The sequence below is a fragment of the Taudactylus pleione genome, unplaced genomic scaffold, assembly GCF_031769625.1.
Source record: "Taudactylus pleione unplaced genomic scaffold, aTauple2 ptg000662l, whole genome shotgun sequence".
In the NCBI taxonomy this organism is placed as follows: Eukaryota; Metazoa; Chordata; class Amphibia; order Anura; family Myobatrachidae; genus Taudactylus; species Taudactylus pleione.
The window spans coordinates 2,533,570-2,551,896 of NW_028285064.1; the positions used below are offsets into that span (position 1 = coordinate 2,533,570).

At 48.5% G+C, this 18,327-nt stretch overlaps 1 protein-coding gene across 2 annotated transcripts in view; it reads right to left on the bottom strand.

The window, feature by feature from the left end:
- Window positions 1-18,327, bottom strand: part of IPO13 (importin 13) — an 82,366-nt gene that overhangs the window by 22,039 nt on the left and 42,000 nt on the right. For both annotated transcript variants that reach the window (XM_088455620.1, XM_088455621.1), the window contains exons 8-14: window positions 16,982-17,163; window positions 10,225-10,251; window positions 8,824-8,958; window positions 8,154-8,297; window positions 7,894-7,974; window positions 5,569-5,706; window positions 2,723-2,819 (exon numbers count right to left, since the gene is read on the bottom strand). In XM_088455620.1, coding sequence (XP_088311746.1) covers window positions 2,723-2,819; window positions 5,569-5,706; window positions 7,894-7,974; window positions 8,154-8,297; window positions 8,824-8,958; window positions 10,225-10,251; window positions 16,982-17,163 — 804 coding nt within the window. The remainder of the gene's footprint in view (window positions 1-2,722; window positions 2,820-5,568; window positions 5,707-7,893; window positions 7,975-8,153; window positions 8,298-8,823; window positions 8,959-10,224; window positions 10,252-16,981; window positions 17,164-18,327) is intronic.

Sequence of the window (18,327 nt, forward strand, 5' to 3'; positions counted from 1 at the left end):
ACAGGATGATGAGGATTAATAGAAATAGTGGCTGTTCAGATCAACCTAATGGTGTTTCACAGGTTCTTGGAAAGGGAAGGGTTTACTGTAGAGTAGGTGAGTTGGCTCTCAACGCAGATATATTAATGTATGTGCTACTATTATGTGGCATACAGTAACGGTATGCAATTATATGACCCAAAGTGGGTGCTACTATCATGTAGCATTAGGGACACCGGTACAGAGACGCCTTGAAGTGGCCGGTGTTAAACATATCTTTGCAAATATATATGCAACAAAGCTCTCTGGATTTCTATCATCATGTAGTATTCATATGTTATTGCTGGTCTTTTGCAGTGTGCTGGGGGCGGGGAATTCTTTTTTTCTAGGATGATGAGGATGACAGGACTGCTTCATTAAGGGAACCCCACCAATGAAGAGGTGCAAGATAGTTACAACCCCTCATTCAGGACCCCCACATTTAAAAATGGCTATTGTCCATCTAGGAAGCTCCCACATGACTTTTACTGTAACCAAATACCGAAATTAAGGCTTTATTCAGCGATAGGGGCAACATGGTTCGATCCGGGAGAATATTGCTTATTTTTTGGGGGCTCAGTGTATATTTGTAATATACACTGAGTGTAATATTTGTGCTCTGGATGTATATCTAAGTATGCCACCATTCGGTTCTAATGATCATCTGTACAAAGCCTGTGGTCCCCAGTTTCTATATGTTTCGGATGAGAAGTCACAAGTTCAGCTCAGTGCAGAAGACGAGGTTTGTTTTACAGTTCTGAGGCTCAAGATAAAACATACGTAATGAGGAGGTGGGTTTTTTTACGTTTTTATTTATTTAAGTGTCTATATGTCATATACAGTGTAGCTCTCCGGCTGTTGTGGAACTACAAGTTGCAGTAATAATTAGTTCAACAACAGACAAAATTGTTGGTCACCACAGCCTAGTAAAACTGTTGGGAGGGGGGGATAAGGTGTTTCCTCTAATACATCATGCACTGTACACGGACAGGACACAGTAGCACAGGCTGACCGATCTGCCTCAAAGGCACACGGCGCCACAAAGAAGGGACGCACGGGCACAAGGCGCCACAAAGCAGGGACGCACGGGCACAAGAAAGCAGGGACGCACGGGCACAAGGCGCCACAAAGCAGGGTTGCAAATGCGCACTGCGCCAAAAAGCAGAGACGCAAGGGCACGCGGCGCCAAAAAGCAGAGACGCACCGGCGCAAGGCACCACAAAGCAGAGATGCAACCGCGAAGGCGCCACAAAGCAGAGATGCAGGGACGCACGGGCACAAGAAAGCAGGGACGCACGGGCACAAGAAAGCAGGGACGCACGGGCACGCGGCGCCACAAAGCAGGGTTGCAAATGCGCACTGCGCCAAGAAGCAGAGACGCAAGGACACGCGGCGCCAAAAAGCAGAGACGCGCCACAAAGCAGAGATGCACCGGCGCAAGGCGCCACAAAGCAGGGCCGCAAGGAGACACGGTTTCACAAAGGATGGACGCAAGGCCCCACAAAGCAGTGATGCACAGGCGCAAGGCGTAACAAAGCAGTGACGCACAGGCGCAAGGCGCCACAAAGCAGGGACGCAGCAAGGGCCATGGAACCACAATACAGGGGCACAAGGGCACATGGCGCCTCAAAGTAGGGACGCCAGGTGTCACAAAGCAAGGATGCAGAAAGGGTACACTGCGCCACAAAGCAGGGAGCAAAGGGTTTTGTGCTGCATCTCTATTTCTATGTATTAGTCCTTTAGCTTCCAATACCCTTCACAGACAACCAATGGATCATTTACAGAGATCTGGAAGTAACAGCTGAGTCATTGGTAAGAGTCTTTTCTGAAACCTAAATCTCTAACAAATAATTTATTAAGACTTCCCTGGTTCATTTGATCATGGAGAGCTGGAAATACATATGTACAAATAAATCAAATAAGATGCATATAAATCATGTAGATTTCCAAATGACTCCAACATATGTTGTATTAATGCACCTGGGTATCCTAACTGGAGGTTTCCCAGTTACCAGACATCCAGGTCACTAAGAAACCAGAAGACGTTTATCGGTCTCCGCCATGAGGCGAAGCTGACACAACCTAAGCCTACAGTACAGTATGTGCTCACGTTTCACATGGCTGCAAACTCCTAAAGTGCAACCATTGTACTCAATGACAGCAATTCTACCAAGGATGACAGGGCGTGCTTCTAAATAGGACAATATAAAACTATCATCTATCTATCTGAGAGCACGGGGTAGAATTAAATCCATTTTTAGTTTTTTTTAAATTGTCTTTCAAATCGGCAACAGATTTTGCAGTAGAATCAAGTTCCCCACTTATGTACAACTCAGAAGCTTTTAGCCTTACCTGCATGAGTCTGTTAAAATAAAAAGAAGTTTTCTAACGGCCTTGGAACAACATATAATTATACATATATAGTATAGAACTGTAACTTGCTTTCCTGCTCTTCTTCTTTTTTTGGGGGGGGGGGATTTTGTTCTTTCATTGTGAGGTGTCCTGTACTTGAAAAGCTCCCTTGAGACGGAAGAATCTTGAAAAATACAGTAATGCACACTGCGCCTTTTTCTATAATAAGATGCACTGCGCTCCCAGCATCCCACCAATGTAAACCTAAACCACATCAGGCACGTTCAGAGTCCCAGCAGGGCTCCCGAGCAGGAGGCAGCTCAGAGAAGGCACAAGCCCAGGAATTACTAACCTTGCTGAAAGAGAGAGAGTGTCAGCGAGGTGACCAACAGGAAAAGTGCTTTGATTGGAGGGAAGTGAGCCGGCTCATGTGCGAAGATATGAACCATCTGTCAGAGAACGGAACAATCACAATCTGTATTATCCGTTATACATACGAATATCAAATTCTATGGAGTTGGGGTTATTTTATATAAGGGATTTCTCTTTTAATATACTAAATAGAATGTAAAAATGACATCAGTCTTTCCATAGAAAGACTTTGCCTCATTATATATGATTTAGCAGTGCTCCTTACAGTACTGTAGAAGGAGCTGAGCGATCATGTCTCTGTGGCATTCCACTATTTATTACCTTGAGAAGCTGTGCTCCTAACAGTGAAAAATATATTACTGATCAAGTCTGTGAATGAGATTCCACTCCATTACCTTGTGTATCAGAGCTCCTCACAGTGACTGCAGGAGGAACTCAGTGATATTGTGTCTGACATTCCCCAGCTCGTTACCTTGTGTATCAGAGCTCCTCACAGTGACCGTAGGAGGAACTCAGTGATATTGTGTAGGACATTCCTCAGCTCGTTACCTTGTGTATCAGAGCTCCTCACAGTGACTGCAGGAGGAACTCAGTGATATTGTGTAGGACATTCCTCAGCTCGTTACCTTGTGAATCAGAGCTCCTCACAGTGACTGCAGGAGGAACTCAGTGATATTGTGTTGGACATTCCTCAGCTCGTTACCTTGTGTATCAGAGCTCCTCACAGTGACCGTAGGAGGAACTCAGTGATATTGTGTAGGACATTCCTCAGCTCGTTACCTTGTGTATCAGAGCTCCTCACAGTGACTGTAGGGGGAACTCATTGATATTGTGTAGGACATTCCTCAGCTCATTACCTTGTGTATCAGAGCTCCTCACAGTGACTGCAGGAGGAACTCAGTGATATTGTGTTGGACATTCCTCAGCTCGTTACCTTGTGTATCAGAGCTCCTCACAGTGACCGTAGGAGGAACTCAGTGATATTGTGTAGGACATTCCTCAGCTCGTTACCTTGTGTATCAGAGCTCCTCACAGTGACTGTAGGGGGAACTCATTGATATTGTGTAGGACATTCCTCAGCTCATTACCTTGTGTATCAGAGCTCCTCACAGTGACTGCAGGAGGAACTCAGTGATATTGTGTCTGACATTCCCCAGCTCGTTACCTTGTGTATCAGAGCTCCTCACAGTGACCGTAGGAGGAACTCAGTGATATTGTGTAGGACATTCCTCAGCTCGTTACCTTGTGTATCAGAGCTCCTCACAGTGACTGCAGGAGGAACTCAGTGATATTGTGTAGGACATTCCTCAGCTCGTTACCTTGTGAATCAGAGCTCCTCACAGTGACTGCAGGAGGAACTCAGTGATATTGTGTTGGACATTCCTCAGCTCGTTACCTTGTGTATCAGAGCTCCTCACAGTGACCGTAGGAGGAACTCAGTGATATTGTGTAGGACATTCCTCAGCTCGTTACCTTGTGTATCAGAGCTCCTCACAGTGACTGTAGGGGGAACTCATTGATATTGTGTAGGACATTCCTCAGCTCATTACCTTGTGTATCAGAGCTCCTCACAGTGACTGCAGGAGGAACTCAGTGATATTGTGTTGGACATTCCTCAGCTCGTTACCTTGTGTATCAGAGCTCCTCACAGTGACCGTAGGAGGAACTCAGTGATATTGTGTAGGACATTCCTCAGCTCGTTACCTTGTGTATCAGAGCTCCTCACAGTGACTGTAGGGGGAACTCATTGATATTGTGTAGGACATTCCTCAGCTCATTACCTTGTGTATCAGAGCTCCTCACAGTGACTGCAGGAGGAACTCAGTGATATTGTGTAGGACATTCCTCAGCTCGTTACCTTGTGAATCAGAGCTCCTCACAGTGACTGCAGGAGGAACTCAGTGATATTGTGTAGGACATTCCTCAGCTCGTTACCTTGTGTATCAGAGCTCCTCACAGTGACTGTAGGGGGAACTCAGTGATATTGTGACATTCCTCAGCTCGTTACCTTGTGTATCAGAGCTCCTCACAGTGACTGTAGGAGGAGGCAGTTGTCCAGGTCTGTATGTGGTTTAACACCACACAAGAGCAAGCACTGCATTTACTCTTTTTCTCTTTTTGGGGGGGGGAAGGGTGGGGGGGTTTAAGAGAGCGGACTTTCCAAATAAAGATCTCAAATACTTGTCTTATTAGATGCAATTCCATACTGCTTTCCTTTAAATCATCACAGGAATATGAAACAGCAGAGCACGTGCTAGCGTTGAACATACAGGGCTGTAATCCTCGTAGGAAGAGAGGCAGGAACTGGCACCCACATGCTTAAAGCCTAGATACTGCCATTATCGGGTATATTCATCCAATCTACAATTCCTGCCGCTTATGTACTGCCCACCTGTGTGTGAGAACCTTTTCATTATGGCTAAAGAGGGCCACTATTATATGGAGGAATGGCTCTGCAAAAGTGGAAAAAACTGTTTACTTTGGTATTTTTCTTATTTTAGTCTTTATATGGTTTATAATGCCTTGGTAATTTTGTGAGTCATTCTGCGTATTTCTGCCAGCTACCAGCGATGTCACAATGCACACTGTGTGTTATTATTAGTAGCTTCCAGGCAATATGGATTCCCATGAGCCAAATGCCTAAATATGAAGCAGCCAATAGGAACAGAGAAAAAGAACAGAAGACAGATGAAGGGTACGCCCATTTCCAGCCTACACTCCATCCCCTGACTTACTCTGTGTCATGGATAAAACAAGATACTCTGTTTTGAGCTGCTTATTCTCAATATAGAGAGGATCTTTTTCTCACTGGAATAAACCACCTACCTGTCGAGTAAGATCAATGGCAGAGGCCTGTGGAATCGTGCTGTACATTTGTCCCAACATCTCACACAGCTGTGGCACCATAGGGGCAAAGTCATCCAGTAACGTCTTCACGGACTTCTCAAATATGGCGCACACTGCCTATGATAGAGAGTCAGAAAGCTCAGGGACGCAAATGCGGAGACAGAGGGGTATATTTACTAAAGTGAGAGTTTTTAGAAGTGGATATGTTGCCCATAGCAACCAGATTCTACGTAACATTTAACTAGCACATTTAGAAGATAATAGCTAGAATCTACAACAAATGGGTAGTGACGACTATATGTGCGCACGGTGTTATAATAAAATATAAAGAATACTTCCCAAATATGGTGATTCTTGTAAATAGATGTCCACGGAGAAATTGTCTATTGACATGAAAAACATCAAAAATATGTACACATCGTGTGATATAGTACAAAAAAAAAAATTTTCACCACCAAGGGAGATAAGATAATAAAAATAATAATCAATAAAATGAAAAAAATAAAAAAATATATAAAAAAAAATTGTATAATATATTGTAAAGGACAAGCTTGATGTAACCTTCAGTAATAAGTATACCAAAAATGTAGAAACAAGGTATATGTATGGAATCCTTAAATTATATTCAATATGAAATTACCAGAAGTCCCATTTCCTGAGGGCTTGTAGATATAAAAGGTGGAGGTTTTCCGGATAACCTCTCATCAACCCCTCATCAGGGGGCTTCTTATAATGTGAGTCTTACAAGTCAGGTAATCCTGTCACCAAATTCCAACGAGTTTCGAGAGCCAAACTCTCTTCATCAAGGCTTGACACAGCCTTGAGGAAGAGTTTGGCTCTCGAAACGCGTTGGCATTTGGTATACTATTACTGAAGGTTACATCAAGCTTGTCCTTTACAATATATTATACAATTTTTTTTTATATTTTTTTCATTTTGATTATTATTTTTATTATCTTATCTCTCTTTGTGGTGAATAAAAATTTTTTTGTACTATATCACACGATGTGTACATATTTTTGATGTTTTTCATGTCCACGGAGAAATCATCTATTGACATCTATTTACAAGAATCACCATATTTGGGAAGTATTCTTTATATTTTATTACAACACCGTGCGCACATATAGTCGTCACTACCCATTTGTTATATATCTATACTCAGTATCTTAGGGTGGTACTGCGGTGACTTCTTGCTTGCAACAATATAAGTGTTCGGCGCCTGTTTTTATTATTCTATTTTTATTACATAACAGCTAGAATCTGATTGGTTGCTATGGGCAACATCTCTACTTCTAAAAAACTCTCACTTTAGTAAATATATCCCCAAGAGCGATAAAGCACTAAAGTGCAATATGACTATTCATTTAAAAAATAAGATAAAACTCAATACAGTCTCCTGTGGACTGATAACGAATTGTTACATAAGGGCCTGTTCATCAAACGACAAATGTCCCGGTAACCATGCAGAAAGTTTTAGTTACCACGCCATTCATCATCAGGGATCCCCTGATATTCAGCAAACTCTGAAAACTGAAAGTTTTCGGAGTATGCTCACGAAAACAAGCGCCATCTTCAGATGGCGCTTGCTCTCGTAGCCCCGCTCCTTCCTAAGGGAAGGAGCTCCAGGAATGCTAAGAGAGATCCGAGTGGATCCCTCCACCGCCTTCTCACGAACTCGCCGGCGGCTGTGCGCATGTGTAAGCTCGGGTCACACATGCGTAGCCGACTCAACAGGGATGAGGTAAGTAACGCAGCTTCTTCTGTAGCTGTGATACTAACCGAGGGGACAGCAGCTTTTCGGAGCAGCTGTCCCTGCACCGGAGCAATGATGAATTGCTACGGTGTAATCCATCCCTCGCAGAGAGTTCAATACTTAATCATCGGAGTCCGTATGAATAGGCTCCATAGACTTTAAAAATAAAACAATCATTCCTGCCAAATATACAGGCGCAGTAAAGCTGCAAGCTACAATGTATGTACCCAACGATGCGACTGACGACATCCCCGCTGACAGGCCGACATATCAGGCAGCCGGGACACTTTAGACGATCCGCTGCCAGATCACCTGATATGTCGGCCCCAGCCGCATGGGGTAGTCAGTCATATCGTCAGGTTGAGCTGCATGTAGGGCTGACCTGACAATGCGTCTGACAACCCCAGGGCAGCGCCCGACACTCTTGACGATTTGTCGTTCCGCTCTATCAGACTTGAGAAAATTGTTCAAAATATTGCTAAGTGTGTACCCAGCTGAAGCAGGAAGAAACAGGACGACGACGGTTCATCTCAGTATGGCGCACTCACCTCCACAACCTGTGCGTCATTCAGCCACGTGCTCAGAACCTTCCTGATCAGCTGGAAAACCTGCTGCAGAACCAACACCACCTGCAGGAGACATGGGACACAGCAACGTCAAGGGGTGAGAACAGTGCCGCACAGGATGTATATTGTTGCTTTTCAGGGGTTTGCCCACCTTCCAATGGCTGAGTTTTGTACAGGGTGATGCAAATGACTGGATAACACCTTAATGCGGCTAAACCCACAGGCCAAATCTGCTAACTCACCGGGTTTGGTCCTTGCACAACAGGTAACTTCTTCACTTCTGCCGTTTCACGATCGTCATCATGACAGCTGATGTCCAGCGTTGTGAACAGGTTGGAGAGAAGCCCCAAGATGTGGATTATCGCTAGTTTATTGGAGGGGTTTGGCTGCAAAGAAGAGCAAAGAAATTATATTCTACAAGGTGATATATACACATTTATCTATATCAAGAGAAACGCTACCATCATCCAAAACCATGTAAGGCTGTTCTAACTGCTGAACAGTGATATCTAAAGAGTAGTAAAGAGAGGTAGCTTAAAGGATTGTAATTAAGGAGCATGGTCATACAGAAGCAGTAATGGTGGTGATTACGAGGGGTGGAGTTCTGTAAAACTGAACGTCAAGTTATATCTGTGCCACAATTTAAAGGGAAAAAAAAAGAAAGAAAATCTCTGCAAACTGGAAAGGAATAAGAAGAGAGAAGTGCAGGTTATATTTTCCCAATGCACTTTGACCTCACATATAGAATAAGTCATGTGTAGTATAAGTTACTAGATTCCTTCTTAGATTAGAGAACTAAAATGAAAATGCAAAGCTCTGTATTTAAGCAATATGTTTTTAGTCTCTTGCTGGTACAGAACAGATACAGAAACTTCAGTATATAGTTCGGAGAGCACTGTGAGCGCCACTTACTGTCTCATCTGCCAGTTTCTCCAGCTGCTGTATATACGGAGTGATGAGCGAGTGTAGATTGCTAAGAATCTCCTCCACCTGCAGCGCAGACAGCAGGAATCCCAGCGCCTGCATCAGCCACATACACTGACTGGTCTGTAAGAGAAGATCAGCTTCTTAGAGATGGGCCCTGGGCCAGACGCAGAGTTGAACGGAAATCATCGCTAAATGTTCCCGCGTTGTATGCACGGAAATAAATGTGAATATTCACTTGCAGAGTTCTATAGATCTCTGCGCATATCCAATTAGACGCCAGGTTTACCCCGTGGCTAATTTTGTCGCTGCCCGATTCAATTAGCTGTGGGAACCCGGAGCGCCAATCCCCAGAGGCAGGAATTTTCCTTGCAGCCTCTGCAGTTTAATGTGCGGGGAAACCCATAGATTCCAGCACTTTGCGAGGAATCTATGGGCTAGCACGCGTTAACCCATATTATAAGGAAAATGCTGTTTAATTGAATAGCTCTGGGCGTGATACCAGGAGCTTTACCCCACAGCTAATTGAATCCCCTCCCCCTACCAGTGCGCCCACCACCTATCCGTACATTTGGTTTGGTAGTAGCCATCATCACGAGAGAGCACTTCCACCAGCCTCTAATTGGTGCAAATTATTTGCCTGAAAACAGTATAGATGCTTCCATCCAAATCTAGGTATAGCCCACAAAGTTCAGCTGATGCTCCCTTACTAAACATTGCCTATGTGAGGAAAACGCTGCATTAAAGTGCAGACTCTGCAGTTTAACGCATGGGGAAACCCATAGATTACAACACTTCAGTCGCAGAGCGCGAATGAGTCACCCATATTAGTGTACAGATGTGTCCACATACATCTATCCTCCGTACGTAACAAGTCGCTCCACACAACGTGGTAGCTCCGTGTGACTCCGGTAGCGCCTAGCGTCTTTTCACCTTCAAGTTTGCCTTATTAGCACAACGATGCAAATATTTAGCACAAGCAGCTTCTGCTAATTAAAATGATATGCAGCATGTCTATGTGCTGTGTGTGACTGCGGGTGTATCTGCATGCAAATTGCTACATTAGTGTCACAGCCGCTGACACTGTACCGTAGCGTTACGCATGCAGAGACACCCACAGTCGCACACAGCATATAGGCATGCTGTATATCATTTTAATCAGCAGAAGCTGCTTGTGATAACTATTTGCATGCGAATAAGAGGAAGGTAAAAAGCTGCGCGAACATACACTCAGTGCTACCGAGTCACGCCACGGCATGGAGCTACTATAAGGGATGTTTAGCGCGCAAGGAGGCTAGATGTATGTGGACACATCTTTATGCTCCATTCCATAACGTGCTCATTTAATATTATTTTACAAATACCAAACATATTAAATAACAATATTACCTTGTGGATTTGTTTCAGTAGCACATCCTGAAAAGAGAGAAACATCACACAATGAAGATTGCTTCCTTACAATAATTACTTTACAGTCTCAACTATAGATTACAGATAACGGCAGTGCTGAAGGCTCGGTAAAAGAGTAATGATCACTCGCATAGTGATCATACATCTTAGAAACAAAGCTGGGTGCACACTGTAATGGTGCCTACACACATACCGATTTTTTACACGATCTGGCTGATTCCGACGCATCTAGCGTTCCCGCTAGGCTGTCTTAGCGGGGCACCACGCCCTGCCCTATTTCTGGAGGGCAGAAAGCACCCTGCCCTCCAGCGTGGCGCCCCGCTGAGACAGCCTGCAGGTTCTGTCTCCACCCTGTGTCCATTCACTGTGACTGCAGTGCTTGGGGGCTGCCCGGAGTGTCCGTAAGTGCCGGGCACGCCCCCCGGAGTGACGAAAAGGGGACGCATCATAAAGACACACACCCCTTTCTTTGGCCACGCCTCCTATTCGGAGACACCTGTGTGATTTGGGGCACTTGTTTGTATCAGCCACAGGCAGTTTATGGAGTCAGGTTACAGCTATGGTCCAGGGTAAGTTGATAGGTATCTATGTAGCAGCAATAACAGTTGACTCATTTTTCTCAATTTCACCCATAATTGTTGAGCATTAGGTCAGATCCACCATATTCAGCCATATAAGTAATATGGTTCAAAATAATATGAGATATGGTAAGAACTTACCCTTGTTATCTCTATTTCTACGAAGTCCATAGGGTTCCACAGGATACCTTGGGGTATAGGTGTGACGTCAGTCATCGGGCACCAAACAGTTAAGCTTTCAGCCTCCCAGGATGCACTAGGTCCCCCTCCTATACCCCGCCCCCGAGCCAAGGCATCTCAGTTAGTTACCAAGCCATAGGCCGGAGGAGGAGAAGGAAGAGAGAGAACAAAGATCTGGACACATACAAGAATCACATTCTCACCAGAGGGAGAGACGGAAAACCGGTGACCAGAGCAAAGCCCATCTGCAGCACAGGCACGACAGGGCGGGAGTCCTGTGGAACCCTATGGACTTCGTAGAAATAGAGATAACAAGGGTAAGTTCTAACCATATCTCATATTTTCTACTTCAGGGTCCATAGGGTATCCACAGGATACCTTGGGGATGTCCCAAAGCAGTATCCTTTAAGGGTGGGGACGCTCCTGTGCAGAAAGGAGAATCCGCCGCCCGAAGGAAGCATCCTGAGAGGCGAAGGTGTCAAACCTGTAATACCTCACGAAGGTATGGACAGAGGACCACGTAGCAGCCTTGCAGATCTGGACTGCAGAGGCACCACGTCGAGCTGCCCACGAAGGACCCACAGACCTAGTGGAATGAGCCTTCACAGAAGGAGGAACCGGCAGGCCTTCATGAAGATAAGCTTCAGAAATAGCCATACGGATCCAGGCTGCCAAAGTTTGCTTTGAAGCAGGCCAACCCTTTTTACGGAAGCCATAGAGGACAAACAAAGCGTCCGACTTCCTAAACGAAGAAGTGCGGTCAACATAAGTCCTTAAGGCCCGCACAACATCCAAAGAGGCCTCACCCACGGAAAGACCCGGTGAGTTAAAGGCCGGAACAATGATTTCCTCGTTAACATGAAACTGGGAAACAACTTTGGGAAGAAACTCGGGCCGAGTGCGGAGCACTGCCCTGTTCCCATGAAAAACCAAGAAAGGGGGTCTACAAGAAAGAGCCCCTAACTCAGAAACACGTCTGGCCGAAGCAATAGCCAGAAGGAAAACAGTCTTAGCTGTTAGACATTTAAGATCCACTGAGCCCAGTGGTTCAAACGGCGGTCCTTGGAGAGCCCTCAGGACCACAGCCAAATCCCAAGGCGCCACAGGTGGAACAAAGGGCGGCTGAATGCGGACAACACCTTGCATAAAGGTGCGCACATCCGGGATTGTAGCAATCCTACGGTGAAACCAAACAGACAGGGCCGAAACCTGTACCTTCAAAGAAGCAAGGCGAAGCCCATGATCTAGTCCCACTTGTAGGAAGGCGAGAATCCGAGACAGACGAAACTCCCTCGGTGCATAACCTCTCGGTCGACACCACTGGAAGAACGTATGCCACACGCGATGGTATATCCTCGCGGAAGACGGTTTCCGAGCTCGCAACATGGCACGCACCACAGAGCTGGAAAACCCCCGGGACCTCAGCATGGCCGTCTCAACAGCCACGCCGTCAAAGACAGCCGAGTCAGGTCCGGGTGAAGACAAGGACCCTGAGACAGAAGGTCCGGTCGTAGCGGCAACCGCAGAGGACTGTCCACGGACAGACCCTGAAGGTCTGAGAACCAGTGCCGTCTGGGCCACGCGGGAGCTATCAACAGGAACGTCCCTCCTTCCTGTTTGAATTTCCGGATTACCCGTGGAAGAAGGGAGACCGGAGGGAACAGGTATGCGAACCGGAACGTCCACCGGACGGACAGAGGATCCACCAGAGACGCCCCTTCGTCTCTTGTGCGAGACCCGTACACCGGCAACTTGTTGTTGTGCCGGGACGCCATGAGGTCGATCTCTGGAAGACCCCACCTGTCCACCAGCAGTTGAAAAATGGACCATTCCCCCGGATGAACTTCCTGGCGACTTAGAAAGTCAGCCTCCCAATTTAGCACTCCCGGGATGAAGACCGCTGATATGGCCGGAAGATTGCGCTCCGCCCAAACCAGGATCCGAGAGATCTCTACGAGAGCCACCCGACTGCGGGTTCCTCCTTGCCTGTTTATGTAGGCCACGGTGGTAGCGTTGTCCGACTGGACCTGTACCGGGTGACCCTGGAGAAACCGATGTGCCTGCTGGAGAGCATTGAAGACCGCACGGATTTCCAAGATATTTATGGGAAGCTCCGCTTCTGTCGGCGTCCACCTGCCCTGGAACAAGTGTGGACCCAAAACCGCTCCCCAGCCCCGAAGACTGGCGTCCGTTGTCAACAGGACCCAATTTGGAACCCAGAACGGACGTCCCTTGTTGAGGTGGGTCGTCTGTAACCACCAAGCAAGGGACAGGCGAACCTCCGGGGTGAGCACAATCGTCTGGGACTTCAGAGACTGAGGCAGCCCGTTCCACTTGGACAGGATCAGGTGCTGCAGAGGTCTGGAGTGAAACTGGGCGTATTCCACCATGTCGAACACCGACACCATGGAGCCCAGTAACCTCATCGCCGAGTGTAGGGACACCCGGCGGCTGTGCAGACAACTGCGCTCCCTTGACTGTAAAGCAGAGATCTTGTCCTCCGTCATGAAGATCCTTTGCTGTCCCGAGTCCAATAAGGCTCCAAGATGCAGAATCCTCCGAGACGGGATTAGAGTGGACTTCTGCCAGTTGATTAGCCAGCCGTGCCGTTGCAGCAGTGCAATGGTCAGGTCCAAGTGGCGTAACAGGAGCTCTGGAGATCCTTCCACCAATAACAGGTCGTCCAAGTACGGCAACATGCGGACTCCTTGCAGCCGCAGAGAAGCCGCCATGACTGCCATCACCTTGGTGAAAACCCGTGGTGCTGTCGCCAGGCCAAAAGGTAACGCCCGAAACTGGAAGTGGTCGCTGCGGATTGCAAACCTGAGGAACTGTTGATGGCGCAAAAGAATAGGGACATGCAGGTAAGCGTCCTGTATGTCCAATGACACCATGTAGTCCCCAGGTTCCAGCGCCAGAATGATGGACCGTAGGGTCTCCATCCGAAACTTCGGTACCAGCAAAGACCTGTTGAGTGCTTTGAGGTTGAGAATCGGACGATATGACCCATTGGGTTTCTGTACCAAAAAAAGATTTGAATAGAAACCCTGGCCCCTCTAGGAGAATGGAACAGGCACTATAACTCCAGCCTGGAGCATAGTGTGCAATACCTTCCGCAGCTCCGTAGCCTTGTTCCGGTCTGATGGTAGACCCGTGGTGAAGAATCGAGCCGGGGGTCTGTGCCGGAAGGAGAGGGCGTACCCGTGGGAGACCACCTCCAGAACCCAAGTGTCTATCGTAGTGGTCGACCAACACTGGGCGAACTGCAGCAGGCGGCCTCCCACCCTGGGATCCCCCAAAGGGAGGCCCGGACCGTCAGGCCGCAGGCTTGTCATCTGGCTTGGGGGCCGGACGTCTGGTACTCCATGCCTGCTTCCGGGGCTTGACCGATTTCTTAGGGCCAGCCTGTCGAGGAAACGACTGTGGTTTGGGCCTGCCCTGGGCCCTAGATGACCGAAAGGACGATGGTCCAGAACCAGAAGGAGCAGCGGCCGACGGGAGACAAGCCGATTTGGCTGCCGCCAGAGTGGCCACAATCTTATCCAGATCCGGACCGAAGAGAACTTCTCCGGTAAACGGCAACGCCTCCAGACCCTTTTTGAAATCTGCGTCCGCCTTCCAGGATCGCAGCCACAAGGTGCGACGAGCAGCTACCGCTACTGAAGAAATCCTAGACACCAGAGTACTAATGTCTAGGGCCGCCTCGTTGATGTAGGTGGCCAAATCACGGAGATTGCCAATCAACTCAGCCTGTTCGGCCGGACAGTCGGAATCAAAAGAAGCCTCTAATGAATCCGCCCAGTGCTCCATCGCCCTGGCAACCCAGCAAATGGCCATAGCCGGCCGTACTGCCCCCCCCCCCCGCAAGGGAATAAGCGGACTTCAGGCAGATCTCCACCTTGCGGTCCGTAGCATCCTTAAGGGAGGACATGGATGGCATCGGCAATGTGGCACTACGGACAAGACGGGTCACGTGAGAATCCACCTGTGGAGGGGATTCCCACTTTGCAAAATAATTATCCGCGAACGGATAAGCCAACGCCAGGCGTCTCTGCGGCTGGTATCTTTTGCCAGGCTGTTTCCACGCCTCCTCTAAATGGTCCACCAACTGACCCGAAAGAGGAAAGACTGTGGCATCGCCCTTCACATCTTTGAAAAAGGCATACTTAGATTTAGCCGCTGGGGGAACTTCGTCCTCAATCACCAAGGCTGTGCGGACCGCCCGAATAAGTCCAGGAATATATACTTTGGACTTAGCATCAGCGTCCTTAGCATGGAGAGGTTCCTGATCATAAGGATCAAGAATCTCCCCATCATCAGACGTCCCCTCGTCATCCTCATAAGGAGCCGACAGAGACGCCACCGGCCGTTTATGCGGCCGCATCACAGACTCCCCTTGCAACACATCCGACAAGTGCTGTACAGAACTAGTCAGGGAGTTAACCCACGCTGGCTCCTGAGAGACCGGGAGCGGGGAAATAGGGAGACTGTGGGGTACCACCAATTGTCGTTGGAAACCCTGCATGGGTGACGACACCACTGACTGCTGGGACAAACCCATCGGTGTAAACGCGGGCTGCGGAGCTCACTGGCCCACTAAGGCTGTAAGCGCTTGAGCGAAAGAAGCCCAGGGCGGCTCCTGTACCGGTGCAGTAACCGTAAGAGGCCGCGCCATAGACAAACACTGCCGGCAGAGGCCCTCCGCGCTACCCTCCCCCTCCGCTAACGGTACTTTACACGTAGTACACTGTAGCCGGAGGGGAAAATCACTTTCAGACATGATGGCACCCCGTATGTGACCCCTCTCACCAATTATATATTTAAGAGGCGAGAGACCACCCTGCAGCACCGCACCGCAAGTGCTTAGCAGAAAAAACAGGGACAGTATAAAGCTGACAGTTTAGAAAAAAAGTTACAGGCAGCAGCGCTAGCACAGTCACATACAAGGCAGAGAAATAACAATTCCTGCACTAACAGCGCTGATCACTCAACTACACAGACACAGGGCCTGGTAGGACACAGCGCTGCATACACAGACCTGACCACAGCGGAGGAGAGGTATGCGGGGGGACCCAGACCACGATGCTTCCAATGCAGGCTTCCAGCAGCGTTCACCATGCTTCAGAAAAGATGGCCACCGAGGAGCAGAGAGAAGGCTGGCCTGTGGGAGGAGCGCTGACACAGGGCCAGTCAGCACAGTGCAGAGAGGGCTGTGTGCAGCGGGGGAGGCGCCGGCTGTGAGACAGGGAAGGCGCGCTCCCCTGGCATGCATTTAACCCCCGGGACGCACCAGCGCTACCGCTCTGCTGCGGTCCGCTGTCCCAGGGGGTAGTGGAAGCGCAGGTTGGTCGCCTGGCTCCACGCTGCAGCCAGTCCCCAGGGAGCCCCCTGCCTGGGGACTTAGGACCATGTGATCAGCGGGGACCCCCCGCGGGACCCCGCTGCTTACCTCTGTCCCCCTTGAATCCGGCCATGGTCCGGAACATCTGGGGTCACCGCTAGCTGTGACCCCAGATGCCCACCAGCATCCCCGGATCAGTACCGGCGTTCTGGTACCGGCGGGGTGTAGGGAAGACAGCATGGACGTCAGGACTGACTGTCCATGCTGTTCATCCAGATGTGCAGCCACAGCTGCATGAAGAAAAAGCTTCAGGGGCTCTTCTACGCCCCCCTCTAGCAGGTGCCTCCGACTCCGGCCGGGCACCAAACGAAACTGGGATGCCTTGGCTCGGGGGCGGGGTATAGGAGGGGGACCTAGTGCATCCTGGGAGGCTGAAAGCTTAACTCTTTGGTGCCCGATGACTGACGTCACACCTATACCCCAAGGTATCCTGTGGATACCCTATGGACCCTGAAGTAGAAAGTGCAAATACAACTCTCTGTATATACAGAAATACCATTCCTGTCCAATAGTTACATCGTCCAAGGGGCTGAGCGACCTTTGTGAATGCGCTTCTCGGACATACAGGTGTAATTACCTGTGACACAGCGACGATGTTGGCAGCATACGGAAGGAGATCATACTTGCACTCTCTGCAGATTTTCTTCAAGGTAGATACACTAGACACTGACAGTTCAGGGTTCCCCAAAGCATGAAGAACTAAGGGTAACACTTTGCTGATCATCACTGGGTGGTCTGCCAGCCATTCAGCCAATGCCCCTAATAACACACAAAGACCATCACTTGATTCCATTATACAGCTTTAGTCAACAGTGGCTTCTAAACGCCTTTCTAGAGGGCAATCAGTAGGTTTAATAGACATATAAACAAGATTCTAAGGGTGACCAACTCAGTGGCTCAATGATCTATACATAACAGGCTCACTTATGACTAACATTGCTGCAAAATCTATGAAAGAGTTCATGGAGCTGGGATTTTAATGTACACATTAGTCTGCTCTTCTAATTATCTTCACATGGGTGGCTCAGAATGAATCCGGAATATACTGAACCTGCGTTAATGACCCGCCTCGATTGTCATTAGAATACAAAGGAATAACAGTGATCGGGTTGGGTACAGGATTGATAGGGTTAAGATACAGCTGTTGGTAAGTATCTTAACCCTCCTTCCTAGTGCCTAAACCTAACCCTCCCTCCTAGTGCCTAAACCTAACCCTCCCTCCTAGTGCCTAAACCTAACCCTCCCACTCCTAGTGCCTAAACCGAACCCTCCCACTCCTAGTGTCTAAACCTAACCCTCCTTCCTAGTGCCTAAACCTAACCCTCCTTCCTAGTGCCTAAACCTAACCCTCCTTCCTAGTGCCTAAACCTAACCCTCCCACTCCTAGTGCCTAAACCTAACCCTCCCACTCCTAGTGCCTAAACCTAACCCTCCCACTCCTAGTGCCTAAACCTAACCCTCCCACTCCTAGTGCCTAAACCTAACCCTCCCACTCCTAGTGCCTAAACCTAACCCTCCCACTCCTAGTGCCTAAACCTAACCCTTCCCCTCCTAGTGCCTAAACCCAACCCTCCCTCCTAGTGCCTGAACCTAACCCTTCCCCTCCTAGTGCCTAAACCTAACTCTCCCTTCCTAGTGCCTAAACCTAACCCTCCCTCCTAGTGCCTAAACCTAACCCTCCCACTCCTAGTGCCTAAACCTAACCCTCCCACTCCTAGTGTCTAAACCTAACCCTCCCACTCCTAGTGTCTAAACCTAACCCTCCTTCCTAGTGCCTAAACCTAACCCTCCCTCCTAGTGCCTAAACCTAACCCTCCCTCCTAGTGCCTAAACCTAACCCTCCCCCTAACCCCAGTACTTTCCGTCAGGATGCCAGTGCAGACAACCCTCATGCCAGGATATAACTACATCCCCTGCCATCTA